The sequence below is a fragment of the Cygnus atratus genome, chromosome 10, assembly GCF_013377495.2.
Source record: "Cygnus atratus isolate AKBS03 ecotype Queensland, Australia chromosome 10, CAtr_DNAZoo_HiC_assembly, whole genome shotgun sequence".
Classification (NCBI taxonomy): Eukaryota; Metazoa; Chordata; class Aves; order Anseriformes; family Anatidae; genus Cygnus; species Cygnus atratus.
The window spans coordinates 18,336,038-18,353,317 of NC_066371.1; the positions used below are offsets into that span (position 1 = coordinate 18,336,038).

Below are 17,280 nucleotides of genomic sequence, written 5' to 3' on the forward strand. Positions count from 1 at the left end.
AAGCTGAAAGGATGCTGTCATTTTTATATCCACACTTCAATAAGAGGCGGGTAACTTCTCTTAGCTCTCTCTTGTGTGCTGAGCACTATTTCAGGTAAAACAGCACATTGGAAAAACAACACAATAAAGCTGATAAATCTCTGTAATATGAACAAAAACTTTTTTTCCCATTAGATGTCTATCTTTCTACATGGAATTTATGTCTGAAATGAACGTAGCTATAATATTTTCCATTAACCTATCCTGCTGCTAAACCTTTCTTGGCAAAGATTATGATACGGTAAAGCAACTCAATTGCTTTCTTGACAGATTGTTCCAATAATAATGTAGAGGGGAAAAAAAATTACTCATTATTTCAGTAATGAGATCTAGGGGGAAAAGAAGTTTTAATCCTTTTTGCTTTGACAGGCTGCAAACAGAACACCAAATGGGATGTATTTAATAAATAAACACTGCAAAGTCTCTGATCCACCTACAGCCAAGTCCTTACTCAGCCTTCTCTTACTGAAGTCATTTGGAATCTAGTCAAGTGCAGATAAAAGCTCATTTCATTTTTGGATCCAAGCTGAGTATTAGTACATCCAAACTAAGTTAGGAACCTGGCAGTGCGGAGAGGTGGGAGTGTGAAAGGACAGAGAAGCTTTGCTTTTGTACTTTTCTAGGCTCTATCCATCTTGTAATCCAAGTCAAGCTAGAGCAGGCTGTATTTACCTACAGTTGCCTCTTGGTAACTTAGAAAAGCTGCTCTAGAATCTGGGTGTATCTGGGCTGCAGCTGCACTCTTGACACAAGATTCCTAAGATTCCTAAGTGTCACAAGATTCCCAAGAATCTTCTTCCACAGAGTTAACTGGAATAGCTACATGGGGATGCCCTATAAACAAGGTAGTGTCTCTTGTACATGCAATTGCTTGACTGAAAACATACAATAATACAGCATGGGTTGATTAAGAATCCCAAATGTAGGCTTTAAAATCCATTCTACACAGTTCAGTATGATTGTGCAGCAAAGCAAAAGTTTTAGCTGCTGGATCTGATACTCTTCTGGAGTCATGGATCAGGAATTACTGCAAAAATGGAATTGCGTAAGCATTCAACTGATATCTAAGTCATGGAAGACTTGGGCTCATATAGTCCAATCACATTACATTAATAATTAATATTTTAAATTGTATTTTGAATAAAACACTGTGTACAGATCTTCTGTCACTGGTTCCTAATCAGCAAACCTAAAGTTTTGGAATCGCTTGCATTAATGACTGAGAGAAGCGAGAGAAGCATTTGAAAGCAAGCAAGTACCCAGGGCTACAGATTGACTGCAGCAGATGCCTGAGGACTGGACAGCTGATAATATACTTAACTGTGCTTCAGTGCATTCACTGCTACAATCAAGGGTACCTCTTGACCTTGATTTTACAATGTAATGTTTTAACCTTAGAGCACTGCACAAAAATAGAAGCAGCAGCACTACAAATCCTGACCTTTTAGTTGAATATCCTGTTTTAGAGGGATACCAGAACTCAATCAAAATGGCATACACGTAAATGTCTACTATTATTATCACACTATAGTGCCTAAGCTACTTTACATTCCAGGTTATATAGGTTATTCTTCAACTTTTTTTACATGTGTGGTCTCACAGACATACTTCAGTGAGGATTGCTCCATCATGCACTGAACAGTTAAGTGTTGTACAGACCACCAATTAGTGCATTTTAACACCTTTCACACCAGGGTCAACAGATGTAACAATTGTCTCAGTGGTACAATTGCCTCGGTGATAAAAGGAAATAGCACAAGACATTAAAATATTCTGAGAGGTTTGGAGTCAATAGTTTATTCTACAGACTGATTTAAAAATAAAAGAACAGAAAAAAGTTTGTGGGTTTTTGGTTTGGTTTGGTTTGGTTTTGGTTTGTTTGTTTTCTCATGTCAAAGAGCACACTTTAGAGAATACTCTGAGGCATCTTCCCACCATATCTCAGACTGATACACTGGCTGTTCGGTACGTGGGACACAACCTCACAGTGTCTTTATATGTAGGTTTTATCTTCCTATTTTCATATGACATTGATCCTGCTTCAGGCATTTGCCTTAATTGAGTCCTGAAGACTTCTGACCTCCTTCATACCTTGTAAACGCTAACTTTTTTATTCCACAGATCATTCTGAATAACCAATTTCATGTAATTTTAAAAATTTGTTGCACGCTTACATTACCTGTCTGGATAATGAAGTCATCTGCATCGTCAGTGAAAAATCAATTTACTCACTCGCTTAAAGTATTTTAAATCCTAAAGACGCAACAGAATCACTGAGTACATTTAATAATGTCAGGGCCATGACTGTACTAATAGAGTTTAATTGCTTTGACCAGATTTTCGTGGTGCCTCCACCCCTACCTCTGTTGATGGGCCCTGGTGCCCCACTTAAGCTCAGCCCTGGGCCTTCAACCCCTGCCTGAGCTGTGCTATGGGCATGCTGGTTCAGCTCCACGTTCAGCTGGGGTACAGCTGTACCCATGCCTGGCCACGGATGGACCTCCTTGACCTGAGCCCTGACTATCTTCTTGGCTTGATCCCAGCCCTGCCTTTGCCAGGGGCAATCAGCAGCATGCATCTCACTCTGCTGTCACTGACCCTGATCTGCAAATTGATTTCCTGGCATCATCTCAGACCTGCCTCCTCGTTATGAGCATGTCCATCATCCGGACTCCTGGCTGACCCCAGCTGCCATCCCTGGGCCTGCCCTGTTTGTGTGCTGTGGGGCTGGGCCCTGCCTCACCACCTTGTAATAACGCTTGGTTCCTGGCTCCCCACACCACAAGCTGGCCCTCATGGGTCCCTGACAGATAATACATGCATTGCTGCACATATGTTTATATATCTCTAAAAATATTTACAGAGTGTTTCCAGTAGTTTTCCAGACGTATTTAAGGGTTTTATTTTCTTTAGAGAAATAGGAAGATGATTGTGTAGCTGGACTCCTTAGTTAACAAAGGAAGTTCTTTGTGCCTGACTCTAAATGTGGATATCTGTGCAATAGTCATGAGCTAACTACTCATTCTTATATTATTATATACGTTAAATAAGTATTTATTTGAAATCTCATCAGCTAACTATAATAAATCAAAGTAAGCCTCACGAATCACTCAGTATTACTTCTCTTCAACCAGAATAATTTTACGCTAGAAGACTGCATATTTAGAATTTTAGAATAGAATTTCAATTTTGCAATTTAGAATAGACACACTGTTCAAGAAAATGGATATATGAGCCTATGAAATAATTTAGCCATGTAGCCTGAATATAAATATGAATATTTTATAAAACAAGCAGGTAGATCTTTGCTGGTATCTGTTGCATTGCCCAGGAGATGATGTGTTCTAGATTTCAGAAGGCTCGTAAGATGACCACTGATTCTTACTGAACTGTCATTTACATGGATAAGTATTAACCAGAGTCAAGCCTTCCTTTTTCCTATGCACCAACTGATTTCACTGGATGTTTTATCAAACCTCTTTCAATGGCCAATTAACTGTGTGGTTTTTTGTTTTTTGTTTTTTTAAAATAAATAAATATATAGAGCTGAACTAAAGACTAACTTGGTTTCTTTCAGTAACAGATGATTGTCTTTTTACAGAAGTATTTTGTGGATGTTGCTGACCCACTGGGCTTATACAAGGTAAAATATGCTTCTCTTATGTGACACTGTAATACAGAACATTATAAGGAATCTATTGATCTTAGAGAGAAAATGTTGCTTGACAATCTTTAAAAACATATTTTCCGCCTTTGTTAATCTTTTACCGTTGGAACCATTGGAATTAAATTTACTGCAGAGGCTAGGACAAAATATATATATATATATCCAAAGGTAGAACTGTGTAAACATAGCTGTTTATTCCTGCTCTGCTATATTATCCTCCAGTCAGGGAAAATGGTTGGGATGGGGGGAAAGAAACAGGCAGCAGCTACTACTTGTTCTGAACCTGCTGAGGTCAAGTTGTTTTCAGCTAAGCTGTACTCCAGGAGCTGTTTCTCTTTTGAATACTTATAATCCAGTGATTATTTTAGGTATCTTTGGTTTTGAAAAATCCCTCATGCAAAATGAAACAAGATTTCCTTTAAAAATAAAAATACATGGTTGAGAAGCAATGGCAATTGCTTGGCAGTGAAAACAGTTTTCTGCCAACACACCCAACTACTTGGAAGAAAACAATGCACGAACATTGCTTGCAAGGTGTGATTTGTTGTTTTATTTGGTCTTAAAATGATTGGTTTCTTCATCCAACACTTCTAAGAACTGTCTGCATTAGGAATACATTGCTGAAACGGTGGATTTACCTTCAACAGTTACTGTACTTGAGCTCCTTTGAATATTGTTATTCATAAATTGTTGTTCAGGATTGGATTTGTTTGGACAGAACTAATACAATGGAGAAGTCTGGAACTTAGATAAACTTTTCTTGCACGTAAGAAAAGTAAAGACTTTGTACCTCTACCTTGCTTTCTGAATACCTTGTTTTCTATAGGAAATACTGCCTGGGCCAGAAACAGCTGTCAAGCCTCTCACTTTTGTTCTTTAACTGCAAGACTATCCTTTGCCTAAATATCAGAGAAACCTGCAAAACAAGAATTGCAAGCTTCATTAAGATATAACAAGCCAAATTAATTCTTGAGGTAAATACAAAAAACAAATGCTGTTAAAAGACACTTATTATCTGCTGGGGGAAGATTTCATCCACTATAACAAAAAATAGCTGAAAATATCCTATATCATAAGAATATTGGAACTGTATTTGAGGCAGTAGCCTTACAGAGGATGATCAAGTGATTTGTCACCAGCAATAACTCTTTGTGAGTAATGCATTTTCACTCATAGTTGCACCCTATTTCCATCTCAGCTTAGGGAGAGTCCATTATACGATTTGAAATAAATAAAACAGTTTTGATTTCTTCAGGGGACTTTACTTACTGTATCAGTCACAAAACTTTGTATGGCAGTAAGCCTATGGATTACTGCTAAGATTAAGTTTGGGATTTCCTAGCCTCACGGACAGCACCAGAAGTACAACCAGCAAAACACAGGAAAAAGTTAGAAAAGTTACTACAATTGTTTTGTCAGTCTAAAATTGCCAAGTCATAAAGACTCATACAGAAGCCAGGTTCTATTAAAAAAAAAAAAAAGTCGATAAAGATTTAAGGATGTATGATTTTCCTTCTGTATTTCTTCTCTTTGTGCAGTGTATTTTTTTTTAATGCCGTGTAGGCACACCCTTGTTTTAGAAACTGTAAGCACTTCCTTAATAACTTCCTTAATAACCCGTAGGAATTAAAATTAAACATCTGTTTGTGAGGAAACCAAAGGCCATGAAAATTAAGCTTAAATATGACTGTAAAGATTTTAAAAAATCATTAGTGGGAAGAAACATTATGATGATTTCAAAGCTTGTTGATAGTGCTGAAGTTTTTAGTGTTGTAAAACAAATGCCAGAATGAGAGTTGACAAAAGTTATAGTAAAACAGTAGTGTAATGTACAAAAATTCTGAAACAGAAAATAGGCCTGAAAGGTTCATCCCCTTATCAGACCTGAATGCTGATGCTGTGATGTAAAAATACAGCACAGGAAACACAAATAAAAGCTAGTGATGTAAAAGTCCATCTGAAGTGAACCACACATAACTGCATGGAAGGGAAGACATATGTTGCTACTCATATTCTAATAAAACAATCCTAACCATAGTGATATAATAGATATGAGGATAGACAGCTTGAGGAAAGGTCAGTCCAAAGTTTTGTCTCCATGTTCAGCCTCACACCCGCACTTTAAGTTCTAATGCACAGTGGGAGATTTCTCACTCTTGCAGCGGACACGTAGGTGGGGAGAACATTTCAAGAAGCTTACAGTTGTGGAATTTTCAATGAAATTATGATGAACAAATAGATGGAGTAATTATAATACTGCCAGTGTTATACTCCCCAGAACATTCAGAAGTGGTTCTGGTATATTTAGTTCTTAGTTAGTTCCTAGGGCAAAGGGAGAGGAGTTGTGAAGCCCCTTAGGTGAATACTGAATAGTAATACCACTTACGAGATTTTTGTGAGATATTTTAAATAGTTTAGTGATTCGATGTTTCATAAAAAACAAAACACTTTGTTGTTGCTGTTGCTGTAATGCGTTAAAGTATCGCAGCGGTTGTTAACCGGTGCCCTAAGGAGGCTACAGGCGCCCTGCACAAGCGGCCACCCCGAGCCCGCCGTGACTGGGCGCCGCGTCCTCCATTTCCTCGCGCTGCCGCCAGCCCCGCAGCGCCGCCAAGATGGCCGCCTGCGCCGGGCGGCGCCTCCCGCCTCGCGCCCGGCGCTCGGGGCTGCCCAGGCAGGGACAAAACCGTGCGGGGAGCGGCGGGGAGGCCGCCGGGGGGTGCGGGGAAGCCCGGTGCGAGCACCTCCGGCCTTGCGGGCAGGGAAAAGCCCCAAGGGGCCGAGAAGAGCAGGGCCGAGGTGGAGGCGGTAGAGACGGGCAGCTCCGCGGCCGCGGGACCTCTGAGGAGGCTCTGAGGAGGCGCTGAGGGGCTGAGGCGCGCGAGGCCGTAGGGGTCCGAGGCGGGGCGGGCCCCGCTGTGCCGCAGCGCCCCGCGAGGGGCCGCCTGTCCCCCTCCCCCCGCCCCCCCCCATGAGAGCGTCACGGTAGGCGGACCCCTCCCCCCTTCCGCCCGCGCCGATTGGGCGCCCGCGTTCGCGACGCCGATTGGCCGCTCGGGAGAAGCGGGCCGCGCCCATTGGCGGAGAGGTGGGCTCCGCCGGGCCGTGCGCAGAGTAGTAGGGAGGGGCGGGGGGAGCGCGAGGGGCCGTGTGCAAGCCGCGTGTGGCGCAGGCAGAAGGGAGCGGAGCGGGCGGGCAGAGCAGCGCGGCCTTCCCTCGGCGCACTCCGTCCGCCGCCAGCCGCCGCAGCGCGCTCGGCAGTCCGCGGGTAACGGCCGGGCCGGGGGGGGAGGCCCTGGGAGCGGGGGATGGCGGCGGAGGGCGAGGGGATGGCGGCGCTGGCGGCGCTGGCGCACTCGGGCCTAGCGCGGGAAAGCGGCGCCCAGCGGGGCCGGGCCGGGCCCGGGCGGCGGGGCCGGGGGACGCGGAGGGACTGGTAGGGGCCGGTAGGGGTCTGTGCCTGTCGGGGAGCGGGGCCGGGCCGCTGGGCTGGGCGCGGGGCGCCCTAGGCCGCACCTCTGGGCCGGGGTTCCCCCGGCAGCGGCGTGCCCCGGCCGGGCCGCAGGGCGTCCGGGGGTCGGGGGGCGCTGGGCGGGCTGGGAGAGGAGAGGAGGGGAGGGGAGCGGAGGGGAGTGGGGTGGGGGAACAGGGAGGGAAGGGGAGGGAGGAACGGGCCGCGGGGCCACCTCACCCCGCGGGGGCGGGGGGGGTGGTGGGGGACACGGCGCTGGGAGAGCTGGGGCGGGGGGGGGGCTGGGAAGCGGCTGAAATAAAATCTCTCTCTTTTCCAACTTCTTTCTTTATTCTTTCCTTAAACTTCCGAGCTGACCCCGGCCGGGGGAGCGGGCACCTGGCGGCGCGGTATCGGCGGGGCCTGGGCCCGGGCGCACCACGTGGCCGCCCACGTGCTGGGCCCCGGCGGCGGCTCGGGGCGAGGAGCTGCGGCGGCTGCTGGCCTCCCACCCGGCACGGCCCGTGCCGGCCCCGCGCCCAAACGGGGCCTATAAATGGATAGGAAAAAGAGTCCGCGGCAGCTACACCTCGCGAAGTAGTGGAGCTGCGTTTTATTTGAGTGCTCGTCAGGCGTAGTTCTCGAGTAACCGCTGTTACTCATTCAGCATGCAGAGTCGTCACGAGGAATTATTAAATTTAATAGTGCGTCTTATTTCTGTTTCAGTGGTTAATTAGAGCCCATGGCTGAGCCCTTAGGGTTGCCTGATCCATGTTTTCTTCGTCAGTGCAGACTGGCCTAGAGAAGCAATCCTGTGTCCATCCAAAGTGGAAAGAGTTAAACGAGTTTCCTAGGGTTGCAGGAGAACCTTGCCACCTACAGGGCTAATCTACCTTTTCTTTTTCCTTAACTGACTTAGTTAATGTCTGGACTGGTTTTTATGTGAAGTTTGCACGTTGCTGATACTGCATGCTGAAGATTAAAACTTCAAAACTGCCCAGACAGCAGTAAGAATGTAAAGGGGAAGAATGGAATGTGCCAATTTGGTAAATAGTCTGTAGTTTGTCATAGCCTGCTTCAAAAGAAGTGTTTCTGTAGCTCTGTCTTCAATTTGTAGTCAACAAAGCTATCCAAGAACTACAAGTTAATTCAGGTACCTCAGTCTTAATGTCTTTTTGACCTGGCTTCTGACCTCTCAGAAGGGGTCCAAGTTCTTGAATTTTAGTTAATATTCAGAATTCTTGAATCAGGCAGTCAGGTTTGCCTGTGGAATGTATTGAGGGGATCTGGAGTTGAGGGCTCAGCTCTCAGTTGCTGGAGGTTTTCTTGAAGTTTCAAACTGCTTCCTTCTGGAATTGAAGTATTGTTACCTGGTGGTCAAAATACTTAACTATGTATGTTTTCCTTGTGAGAATGAAAGCTGGAGGCTGAAGCATCACTAATTCTGTGTACGCAGTCACAGTCACGTGTCTTGAGTTCTGGAATCCTCAAACATTCTTGTTGGAAATAAACTCCTTTATTGGTAGCATTTATTTTTAAATGAGTAATATTTTGATTGCTCCTTTGAAACAAAATGCTGACACTTCTGACAGTACTCCTTTCCATTTCTTAATCTCTTGGAAAAGCAGAGCTCTGCCTGCTGTTGCGTATGTTTTTTGCTGTCTTCAGCCTGGCTGTGGGCTGACCTGTCACATTTGGGCTTGGTATTGTTTGTTGGTCACCAACAGCCCGGATAGAAATGGCTGACTTCTCAGTGTTTGCCTCCTTGATACAGCTGATTTGCTAAAGAGCTCTTAAATAAGCATGCTGGTTTTAGCAGTGGGTTCTCTTTAGTCCCTCCTTAGAAGGAGTGAAGTTCTGTTAATATCAAATGGATGTGATACTTGTAGATCAAAGGAAGCATTCGGTGAGTATAATAAATATAATTGCCACTGTTACATTGGACTTGAACTGTTTGTAAGCTGTTGAATTCTAAAGAACTGCTTGTATCTAGAGGTGTCTAAGTAGTGTCCTTGCAACTATTTTCTGTTGCTCCAAAAGTTGTTCTGCTACCTGTGTGTTCCTTTCTGGTTTAGTCTGTCCCTTACATAAATCACTGCTTGTGCAGAAAGGACCGCTCATTCACTTGTTTCTAGGAGGTAGTAACTCCTGTTCAGTATTGTGATCATAGGTGTCCATGACTTCCTGGTTGTAAAATGTGACCTTAAGTGCATGTAAAGTAAAGATATTAACTGGCAGTTTTTTAGTAAATGTAACTAAAATAAAATTCATGATGGTTCCCTAAATGAGACAAAAGAGAATGTGTTTAGCGTGGGAGACATCAGTTTTGTGGTTCTGATCCTTTGTACCTAGCAGTTTCCTATATAGGAAAACTCCATTGTCGTAGCGGGGACCAGCACAGGTTGTGGCAAAAATACTTAACTGCTGCCTGTGATGAAACTTCTGCTACCTGTTGCATTGATCAGGGTTGTTCAGAGTAAATCTAGCTTCAACATGTTACCTAGTTTTGTAGGTTGCAGTCAGATTTCTTTCAGATAACTGGAGTGAGTGTTGTGCACTGGTGAATTGCCAAGAACTTGTTTGACTTCTCTTTAAAACTCTGGAGGATAGTTTAGGTTCCTCCTGTGAGGAGCCCAAGTTAGTTCTGCTTTTGTCTGTTAGAGCAGACTTCTTTTTTTAGATGGCACCTAAAGCAAAAGCAATAAAATAGCATTACAGTGGAGATTAGTGGTAGTTCTTTCCATTGCCTGGTCTGGATCGGCTACTAAAACAGACTGGGATATTTCTGAATGTGTGTGAAGACATGATTTAGTAAATAGTTGCAAAGTGATTTATTTCAGCTTCAAACTCCGGTTAGGGAGGCCTGTACAAGGAGTTCTGGTGAATGTCTACCTTCGCTCCTTCGCAGAAAGGTGTGATTTGAGGCAGCTAGATTTGTGTTTCTCTCAGAGTTTTGGAATCTTATGTTGAGCCACTGCCTCATCTGGTCTGTCTTGCAGAACAATTCTGGAATGTAAGCAGGGGAGGAGTTAGTTTGTGTAATACATTTGAGCTATGGAAATCATTGATAGATGTGACTGAGAGAAAACAACCTCAACAAGCAGCCTTATCGCAGAAGGCCTGTTTAAGGTGGCCTTGATAGATAAAAGGAACTGTTGAGAACTTGCCTGTGATGCCAGTGTGAAGAAGTAGTGACTAACAGAGGAGAACTTGAACTTGAGTAGTTTTTAAACTCTAGTCATTTTTTTCTTGTAACTAACTGAAAAATGGTGTCCAAACTGCTTGGAGGGTGTCCATTTAAGGACTTGTTGTATGGAACCAACGTCTTCTGGATATTGTTCATTAAAAATGTTGGCTTAATCTGAAAACTAAATTCTTACCTTTTTTTAAATGGTTTACATTGTTGAGGAACTTTGTCCTGTATAAGGTTCCACAGAATGTGGGATAAATAAAACTAGTGTCAGCTGAATCCACCTCCGGCTGGTGAACTTGCATTCAGTTTCAGATCTTCTACAGAAAACACAGATATTAAACATGAAAATACCGGTGAATAGAAGTGCAGACAAACTGTTTGGTACTTTCATATGCCTAAAGTATCTGAAGATGAGTGCTGTGCTTTGTGATCGTATGTTTATGGCAGCTGTAGCCTTCAAAGGTCTGTGCGCAGGGAAAAAGTGGGCCTCTGAAGATAAAGGTTGCAAAGTGAATCTTCTGTTCAAGTTCTGCGGAAACTGTTGCTTATTGTCCTCTGGATTTCTTACTCAGTTTGCATAATCCTACTTGGCCAATTTGATAAAAACTAGAGGAAGAGAAACTGAGTTTTTTGTTCCTTGGAGGAGTGGCTTTAAATAGGAGACAACTTGGGGTCAGATGTAAAACTTGTTTTCAAATTCCTCTGGGGCAGTGAGTGTTGTGCTCTCTGTCCCTTGTGCAGGCAGTGACTGGCAGACAGATGTAGGTGGATGGTGTATCTCAGCCTAAACGCTTCTCCAGTGCATTTCTAAAGGAGGTTCTAAAGGTTCACCTGTAAAACATTTGTCTCTTACTGTACGTTAACTTGGGTGGTTACGTTAGGCACACAGGTAACTGCCGGTGATAGTTAATCCTGTCACATCATGCTGTAATACCTAGCGCGTGGTTCGAGTACCACTCTGTAGTTGTTACTTACATCTGTAGAGATGTATTCCAGTGCAGCTGGAACTGTTGGTGTACTGTTCCGCTCTTCTGGGACAGTAATGCAAGGCCTCGTAAATAACATCTTAATGTGTTGACTTGTAAGAGTTGCAGGTTGAGTGGGGACTATGCCTCTATATAAATCGGAGACCCCATCTTGTCTCGTGGAAATTAAAAGCAGCATCAACTATTGTGTCAAGACCGGCTCCTGCAGTCAGCTTTGCCAGTGTTTTTCCTCTTCTGCTGTGTCAACATGGTTGCTATGAAAACAGGCCTAAACAAGAGCACACGGATGCCAGCTGCTGCCACTGTAGTAGACAGCTCTTCACCATTGGGTGTCCTAATAAGTTAGAGACTTTGAACACAGATGAAGCAGTAAATACCTGCTAGCATGTGAAAAGGCTGAGTTATATATAAAATCAAGTGCTCATTTAAAAAAAAAAAAGCTGTTTTATTCTTAACATCTGTTGAAGATCTGTTTGCATCCTTTCATTGCAGAATTTCATTTTAAGAGCAAATATTATCTGATCCAGTTGGAATGTAGATGTGGGATTACAGAAGTAGCGTGTTAAGCTTCACATCTCGTGTATTTTAAACTTTCCTGCTTTTATTGTGGTGGGAAGGATGGGTGGTCACTATGCAGAAGGCAGCTGGAGAGAGAGGAATTTTGAGGGAAAAGTGATGAAAAAGCCAAAATAATGTTCTGCATGGAGTAAATTAAAAAATACATGTTTAAACATACTATATCCATTTAAGTTCTTAATGTCAGGATGCTAAGTCTGGTTCTTCTCGAGGTCTTGGTGTTCTTACTGCTTCTTTTGTGACTTTCTTCAAGATGCTACTCATTCATGTTCTTGGTAATTTGAGATGTTTGACAGATGTTCTGTTTGAATAGGCTAGCAGTTCTGGTTGTTACCATTGTTTCATATTTTTACTTGAAAGTGTCCCAATGGGAACATACAAAATAGTCTTTACTATTTTGGTATGCAACTTTCTTTAAAAGTTTTTTTTAAAAAAAAGCATTCTGTACCACTAAGTTGTAGGGTTATAGGAAGAATAGCTTGGGGATCAGGTACACTAACAAAACATACAGCTAATGATTCTACTTCCATTGAGTTAAGCGTAATGAATTGGGAGAGAGCATATGAAGTATTCAGCTTAATGTGCGTATTTATAAACCAGTACATTTTAAACTTGTCTTTAGGCACACTTTAACAATATTCAATTTAAATATTTAACTTGTTCTGTTGTGTATAGTTCCAGAAGTCATGCCTAATTGCTTTATACCTTAGGCAAGCTAAGGTACTGTGACTGCAGTCTCTTAACCTACGCCGTCCTCACCGCTGCTTCAGTGGTCTGTGGCAGACTGACTTTCCTGATCAATGAAACGCCTTCCTCCATTCCCCAATATGGGCAAAAGTGGTTTGTGCTGTCATGGACAGGCATGCCTATCCGATGTTTCCCTAGCATTCTAAGAATGTTTTCCAAGTTAGCCTTCTAGATATCTGGCAAGTGTCTGATGTCTTTTAGGGAAGCCAAATGTCTTGAGCATTTTCTTCCCTGTAAACTGAGGAGTGAAGTATGTATCCTGAAATGTAAGTTAATATATTGAAGTGAACTCTGAGAAATGACTATTCTTTAGGTCAGATAACTGCTCTTTATGTCATAAAAGAACTAAAGACTTCAGATACTAAGCTAACTCACTCTTTAAGGCCTTAGCTGTAATATAGCCTACCCTTACAAGGAGCTTTTAGAATGTAGTTTGGTTAGTGAAGAAATGCAGCTTAGTGAAGAAAAGTAGATGCCAGTCAGGTACTCCCAACAGAAAGAAACTACTAGGAAGAAACGGAGATAAGTAAACTGGCTTTCGAGTTTAACTGAGTGATGAGGAAAAAGGTATTACTGAAGGAGAGTGTGACAGTAAGGGTGTTAAGGTGATGGGTATGTCTCTTGAGCCCTTAGCTTGGGGAGGGAAAGTGTTCTAAAAATGTATCTTTTTTTTTCCCCTCAGGCAGGTGATCTGCAACCATGAGCAGCAACGAGTGCTTCAAGTGTGGGCGTACTGGCCACTGGGCTCGGGAGTGCCCAACTGGGATTGGCCGTGGCCGTGGGATGAGAAGCCGTGGCAGAGGTAAGTGATTGCTATGGTTTTCTGTTTATATGTACAGTAAGATGTCTCTAGCTGTCTGTTCTCAGTGCTGTGTAAAACACTGACTTCAGCTGATCAGAGGCTGAGACGTAAATTGGTGATAAACTTACCTGGTTCTTAAGTCTGCGTAAGAATTATGCAAGGGCTTCTGAGACTAAACCTGACTTGTCAGTTCAGATGCCAGTGTCCTTGATTAACTCTTAGGGATTAAGTTAAGAGTATTCTTAAGCCTTTTTTCTCCTGTTACCCATTTCAAGCAGGCTTCCAGTTTATGTCTTCATCTCTGCCGGACATCTGTTACCGCTGTGGTGAGTCTGGCCATCTTGCCAAGGACTGTGATCTTCAGGAGGATGGTAAGTATCACTAAATATTCTATCTCTTCAATTACATGGACAGAGATCTGTGGTTGAAGAGAAGGCTATTGTACACTGATCGCATAATTCACTGGAAACAGTAAATGTCCTTCATTAGAAGCATGCTACACTTCACTCTACCAAGGTTTTATAGTCTTGTTTGGTATGTTTTTCTTATTGTGGAAGCCTGCTATAACTGCGGTAGAGGTGGCCACATTGCGAAGGACTGCAAGGAGCCGAAGAGGGAGAGAGAGCAGTGCTGCTACAACTGTGGCAAACCTGGCCATCTCGCTCGTGACTGTGACCATGCAGATGAGCAGAAGTGCTATTCTTGCGGAGAGTTTGGACACATTCAAAAAGACTGCACCAAAGTGAAATGCTATAGGTAAGAGCATCTACTGATACTCAAAGTTGAGAAGCAGCTGAAAAGCTGGCTTCAAAATGCTGCTCGCGCCTGTACCAGCTACAGCATGCTCATGAGTGCAGTATCTTTCACCGCCACCAAGACTTCCTCCTGTGGAGGAAGGGAAAACATGGTGTATCTGAGTTAAAGCCAGTTACGCTTCAAACAAGGCTAAACAGAAGCATCAGAACAGGGAAAACCTGACAAAAATAAGTAAAATGTGTTTGGTGCACTGTGGTTTTGGCATACACAGTGATCAGTGTAAGTTGATCAGTTGAGGAATGGTTCCTGGTTCATGCCTCGTGGAAGAACATGAGAACACTGAAGCAGAAGTCTTGAGTACAGAACAAGTCTTGCATGAAATAAAAGTAGCCAGCACGGTTGGCAGAACAGTAACTTCTCTGGGTGGTTTGGAATCAAATCTTAATATTCTAATTCGTTTTTTTCCTGCAGGTGTGGTGAAACTGGCCATGTAGCCATCAACTGCAGCAAGACCAGTGAAGTCAACTGCTATCGCTGCGGCGAGTCAGGGCACCTTGCACGGGAATGCACAATTGAAGCTACAGCCTAATTATTTTCCTTTGTCGCCCCTCCTTTTTCTGATTGATGGTTGTATTATTTTTCTCTGAATCCTCTTCACTGGCCAAAGGTTGGCAGATAGAGGCTACTCCCAGGCCAGTGAGCTTTACTTGCCGTGTAAAAGGAGGAAAGGGGTGGAAAAATCAACTTTCTGCATTTAACTACAAAAATGTTTATGTTTAGTTTGGTAGAGGTGTTATGTATAATGCTTTGTTAAAGAACCCCCTTTCCGTGCCACTGGTGAATAGGGATTGATGAGTGGGAAGAGTTGAGTCAGACCAGCAAACCCTCTCTGGGTTACATGGAAGCGATTCTATGCAGGAGGAAAGAAATTCTGGAAGTGTCTTAAACTTCCTCATAACTTTAATTTTATTACAATGGCCTTGGATTGTCTGACCTCAGTAGCTGTTAACACCAAGTAATATCTGTATCAGGCCCTACCTAGAGCATATAGCTGAGTGGGAGTAAATAAACAAGATGCACATGCCTGTTAATGGCCATGAGAGAGAGAGAGAGAGAAATCAGGAATAAACTTAAAATAACAGTAATTCAGTCAATGAATGTTCATGTTGGAGATACAGAACGTAATGGGAAGCTTTTGAATAAATACTTCAAAGTAAATCTGAAACCCAGACATCAGTGCTCATAGCATATACAATTTGGAGCTATTCAGGAGTTGCAAATAAATGCATTTTCACAGAAATCAAGATGTTATTTTTGTATACTATATCACTTAGACAACTGAGTTTCATTTGCTTGTAATCAGTTTTTAAAGTAAGATGGTAAAAGCAATTGAAGTCCTAGAACATAGAAAATGTAATTTTAAACTATCAATAAAGCTGGAGGAGGAAGGGGAGTTTGGCTAAAGTTCCTTTTGTTTATTTTTGGTTTCATGTACACAGTGCAAAATAACATTAAAAAGGGGTATGTGGAGGTGTAAAAAGTTCAGTTTGGACTTCTTTTGTTCTATCTTATGTTAAATTTCCATCCTCTAGCATCAGACTGTACATACATTGAGTATGTAGTCCTTCTTCCAGACTATTGTTTATCTGTCTATGGTTTATGTGAATGGTTTGTGTTCTCATGGGGGGCTTGCTACATATCTCAGCTGATGTCGATAAAATACTTCTTCCACTTCAAGGTTGTCAAAGGCACACAAGTTGTTGGAGGTACAGCACATTTCAAACACAACCGGGAGTAGTTTACCGATGTGCTAGCAGTATTTCAGCCTTCACCAGTGTGGGCCTTGATGACCTTCTTGAAGTGAGGGGCCCAAAACTGAAAACACTCCATGTATGAGCAGGCCTCACCAGAGCAGAGTACAGGGGGACAATCACCTCCCTGTTCCTGCTGGCTGCACTACTCCTGATGTAAGCCAAGCTGCTGTTGGCCTTGGCCACCTGGGCACACTGCTGGTTCATGTTCAGGCGAGCATCAATCAGCAACCCCAGGTCCTTTTCTTCTGCACAGATTTCAAGCCACTCTGCCCTACGCCTGTAGCGTTGCATGGGGTTGTGGCCAAACTGCAGGACCCGGCACTTGGATATCAAACTCAGGCTGAGAATTTGGAAGCCTGTAGAAAAAGTCTGAGCTGTAGTTCAGGGAGAAAGGGAGAGCAGGGAGAAAACATTTTTAATAAAAGTACTAAGCACTATGTAAACAGAGCCCAGATCACTTGACTGACAACCTGAGCAGGATTTTAGAAAGTTTGTGCTGATAATACTGCTAATACCGATGGAAGGAAGCTGGTGAAAGCTACTTGGAAGCTACTTGGAAGCGTGTAAAGTGAATACTCTTGCTGCTTAGATGGAGCAGTGCAAAATCCAAGTACTTGCTTCTGTCTGACAGAAATGCAGAGGGCGGTTCTGGAGAGTGCAAAACCCAAATGATGTGAGTGCTACTGCAGACTGCTCACACCTTGGCAGGCTGCCTTCTGTCCAGCTGTATGCTGAACAAAGCCTTTCATCTGTTGTGAAACTAGGGCGTGGGGAAGGTGTTCTTGCCTGAGTGTTTTCATTTTATTTCTAATTGCTGCTATAAAGAACATGAATGTACTTTGAGCCTTAGATTGCCAAAACCCTTATAAATTCCACAGTTGAAGCACGTAGATTGCCTTGGGGTTGCCCAGCTAGTACAGGCTGACCACAGCATACTCTGTGCATGGTCAGCACAGACTATGTTCCCCACATATGTGTATATATAGTTAGTCACAAAACTTTTGAATTTTATTATTACAAAGGCCTGAAAGCCTTTGGAACTTAACCTGTAGCTTTATATACATATGTATATAAATACATATGTGTATATGTATGTAAAGGCTTCCAGTGCTTGTGACTTGCATAAGGCACCTTTCCTGTGGAATTTAGTGACTTAGGCTTGTGCTTGTGCAGGTCTTGCAGCTACGGCTTCTTTAGTACTCAGGTGCTTAAGTCTCAATTTATTTAAGTCTTAATATAGTCTCAATTT

General features: G+C 43.1%; 1 protein-coding gene across 4 annotated transcripts; it reads left to right on the forward strand.

Annotated features, from left to right (window-relative positions):
* Positions 1-6,753: 6,753 nt before the first annotated feature.
* On the forward strand, positions 6,754-15,670 carry CNBP (CCHC-type zinc finger nucleic acid binding protein). Of its 4 annotated transcripts, none has more exons than XM_035558328.2 (5): positions 6,754-6,974; positions 13,342-13,461; positions 13,740-13,832; positions 14,019-14,217; positions 14,689-15,670. In XM_035558328.2, the coding sequence occupies exons 2-5, from the start codon at positions 13,359-13,361 to the stop codon at positions 14,804-14,806; spliced, it is 513 nt and encodes a 170-aa protein (XP_035414221.1). In that variant the 5' UTR covers positions 6,754-6,974; positions 13,342-13,358; the 3' UTR covers positions 14,807-15,670. The 4 variants fall into 4 exon arrangements, with proteins under 4 accessions (XP_035414221.1, XP_050568729.1, XP_050568730.1 ...); XM_050712772.1 differs by having other exon boundaries at positions 6,810-6,974; positions 13,737-13,831; positions 14,015-14,217; XM_050712773.1 differs by having other exon boundaries at positions 6,810-6,974; positions 13,740-13,831; positions 14,015-14,217.
* The last annotated feature ends 1,610 nt before the right edge of the window (positions 15,671-17,280 follow it).

Coding starts and splice junctions, on each gene's coding strand:
- CNBP (XM_050712772.1), top strand. CDS start 13,359: ATGAGCAGCAACGAGTGCTTCAAGTGTGGGCGTACTGGCCACTGGGCT. Junction 13,832..14,014: donor ACTGTGATCTTCAGGAGGAT/GGTAAGTATCAC, acceptor TTTCTTATTGTG/GAAGCCTGCTATAACTGCGG. Junction 14,218..14,688: donor ACCAAAGTGAAATGCTATAG/GTAAGAGCATCT, acceptor TTTTTCCTGCAG/GTGTGGTGAAACTGGCCATG.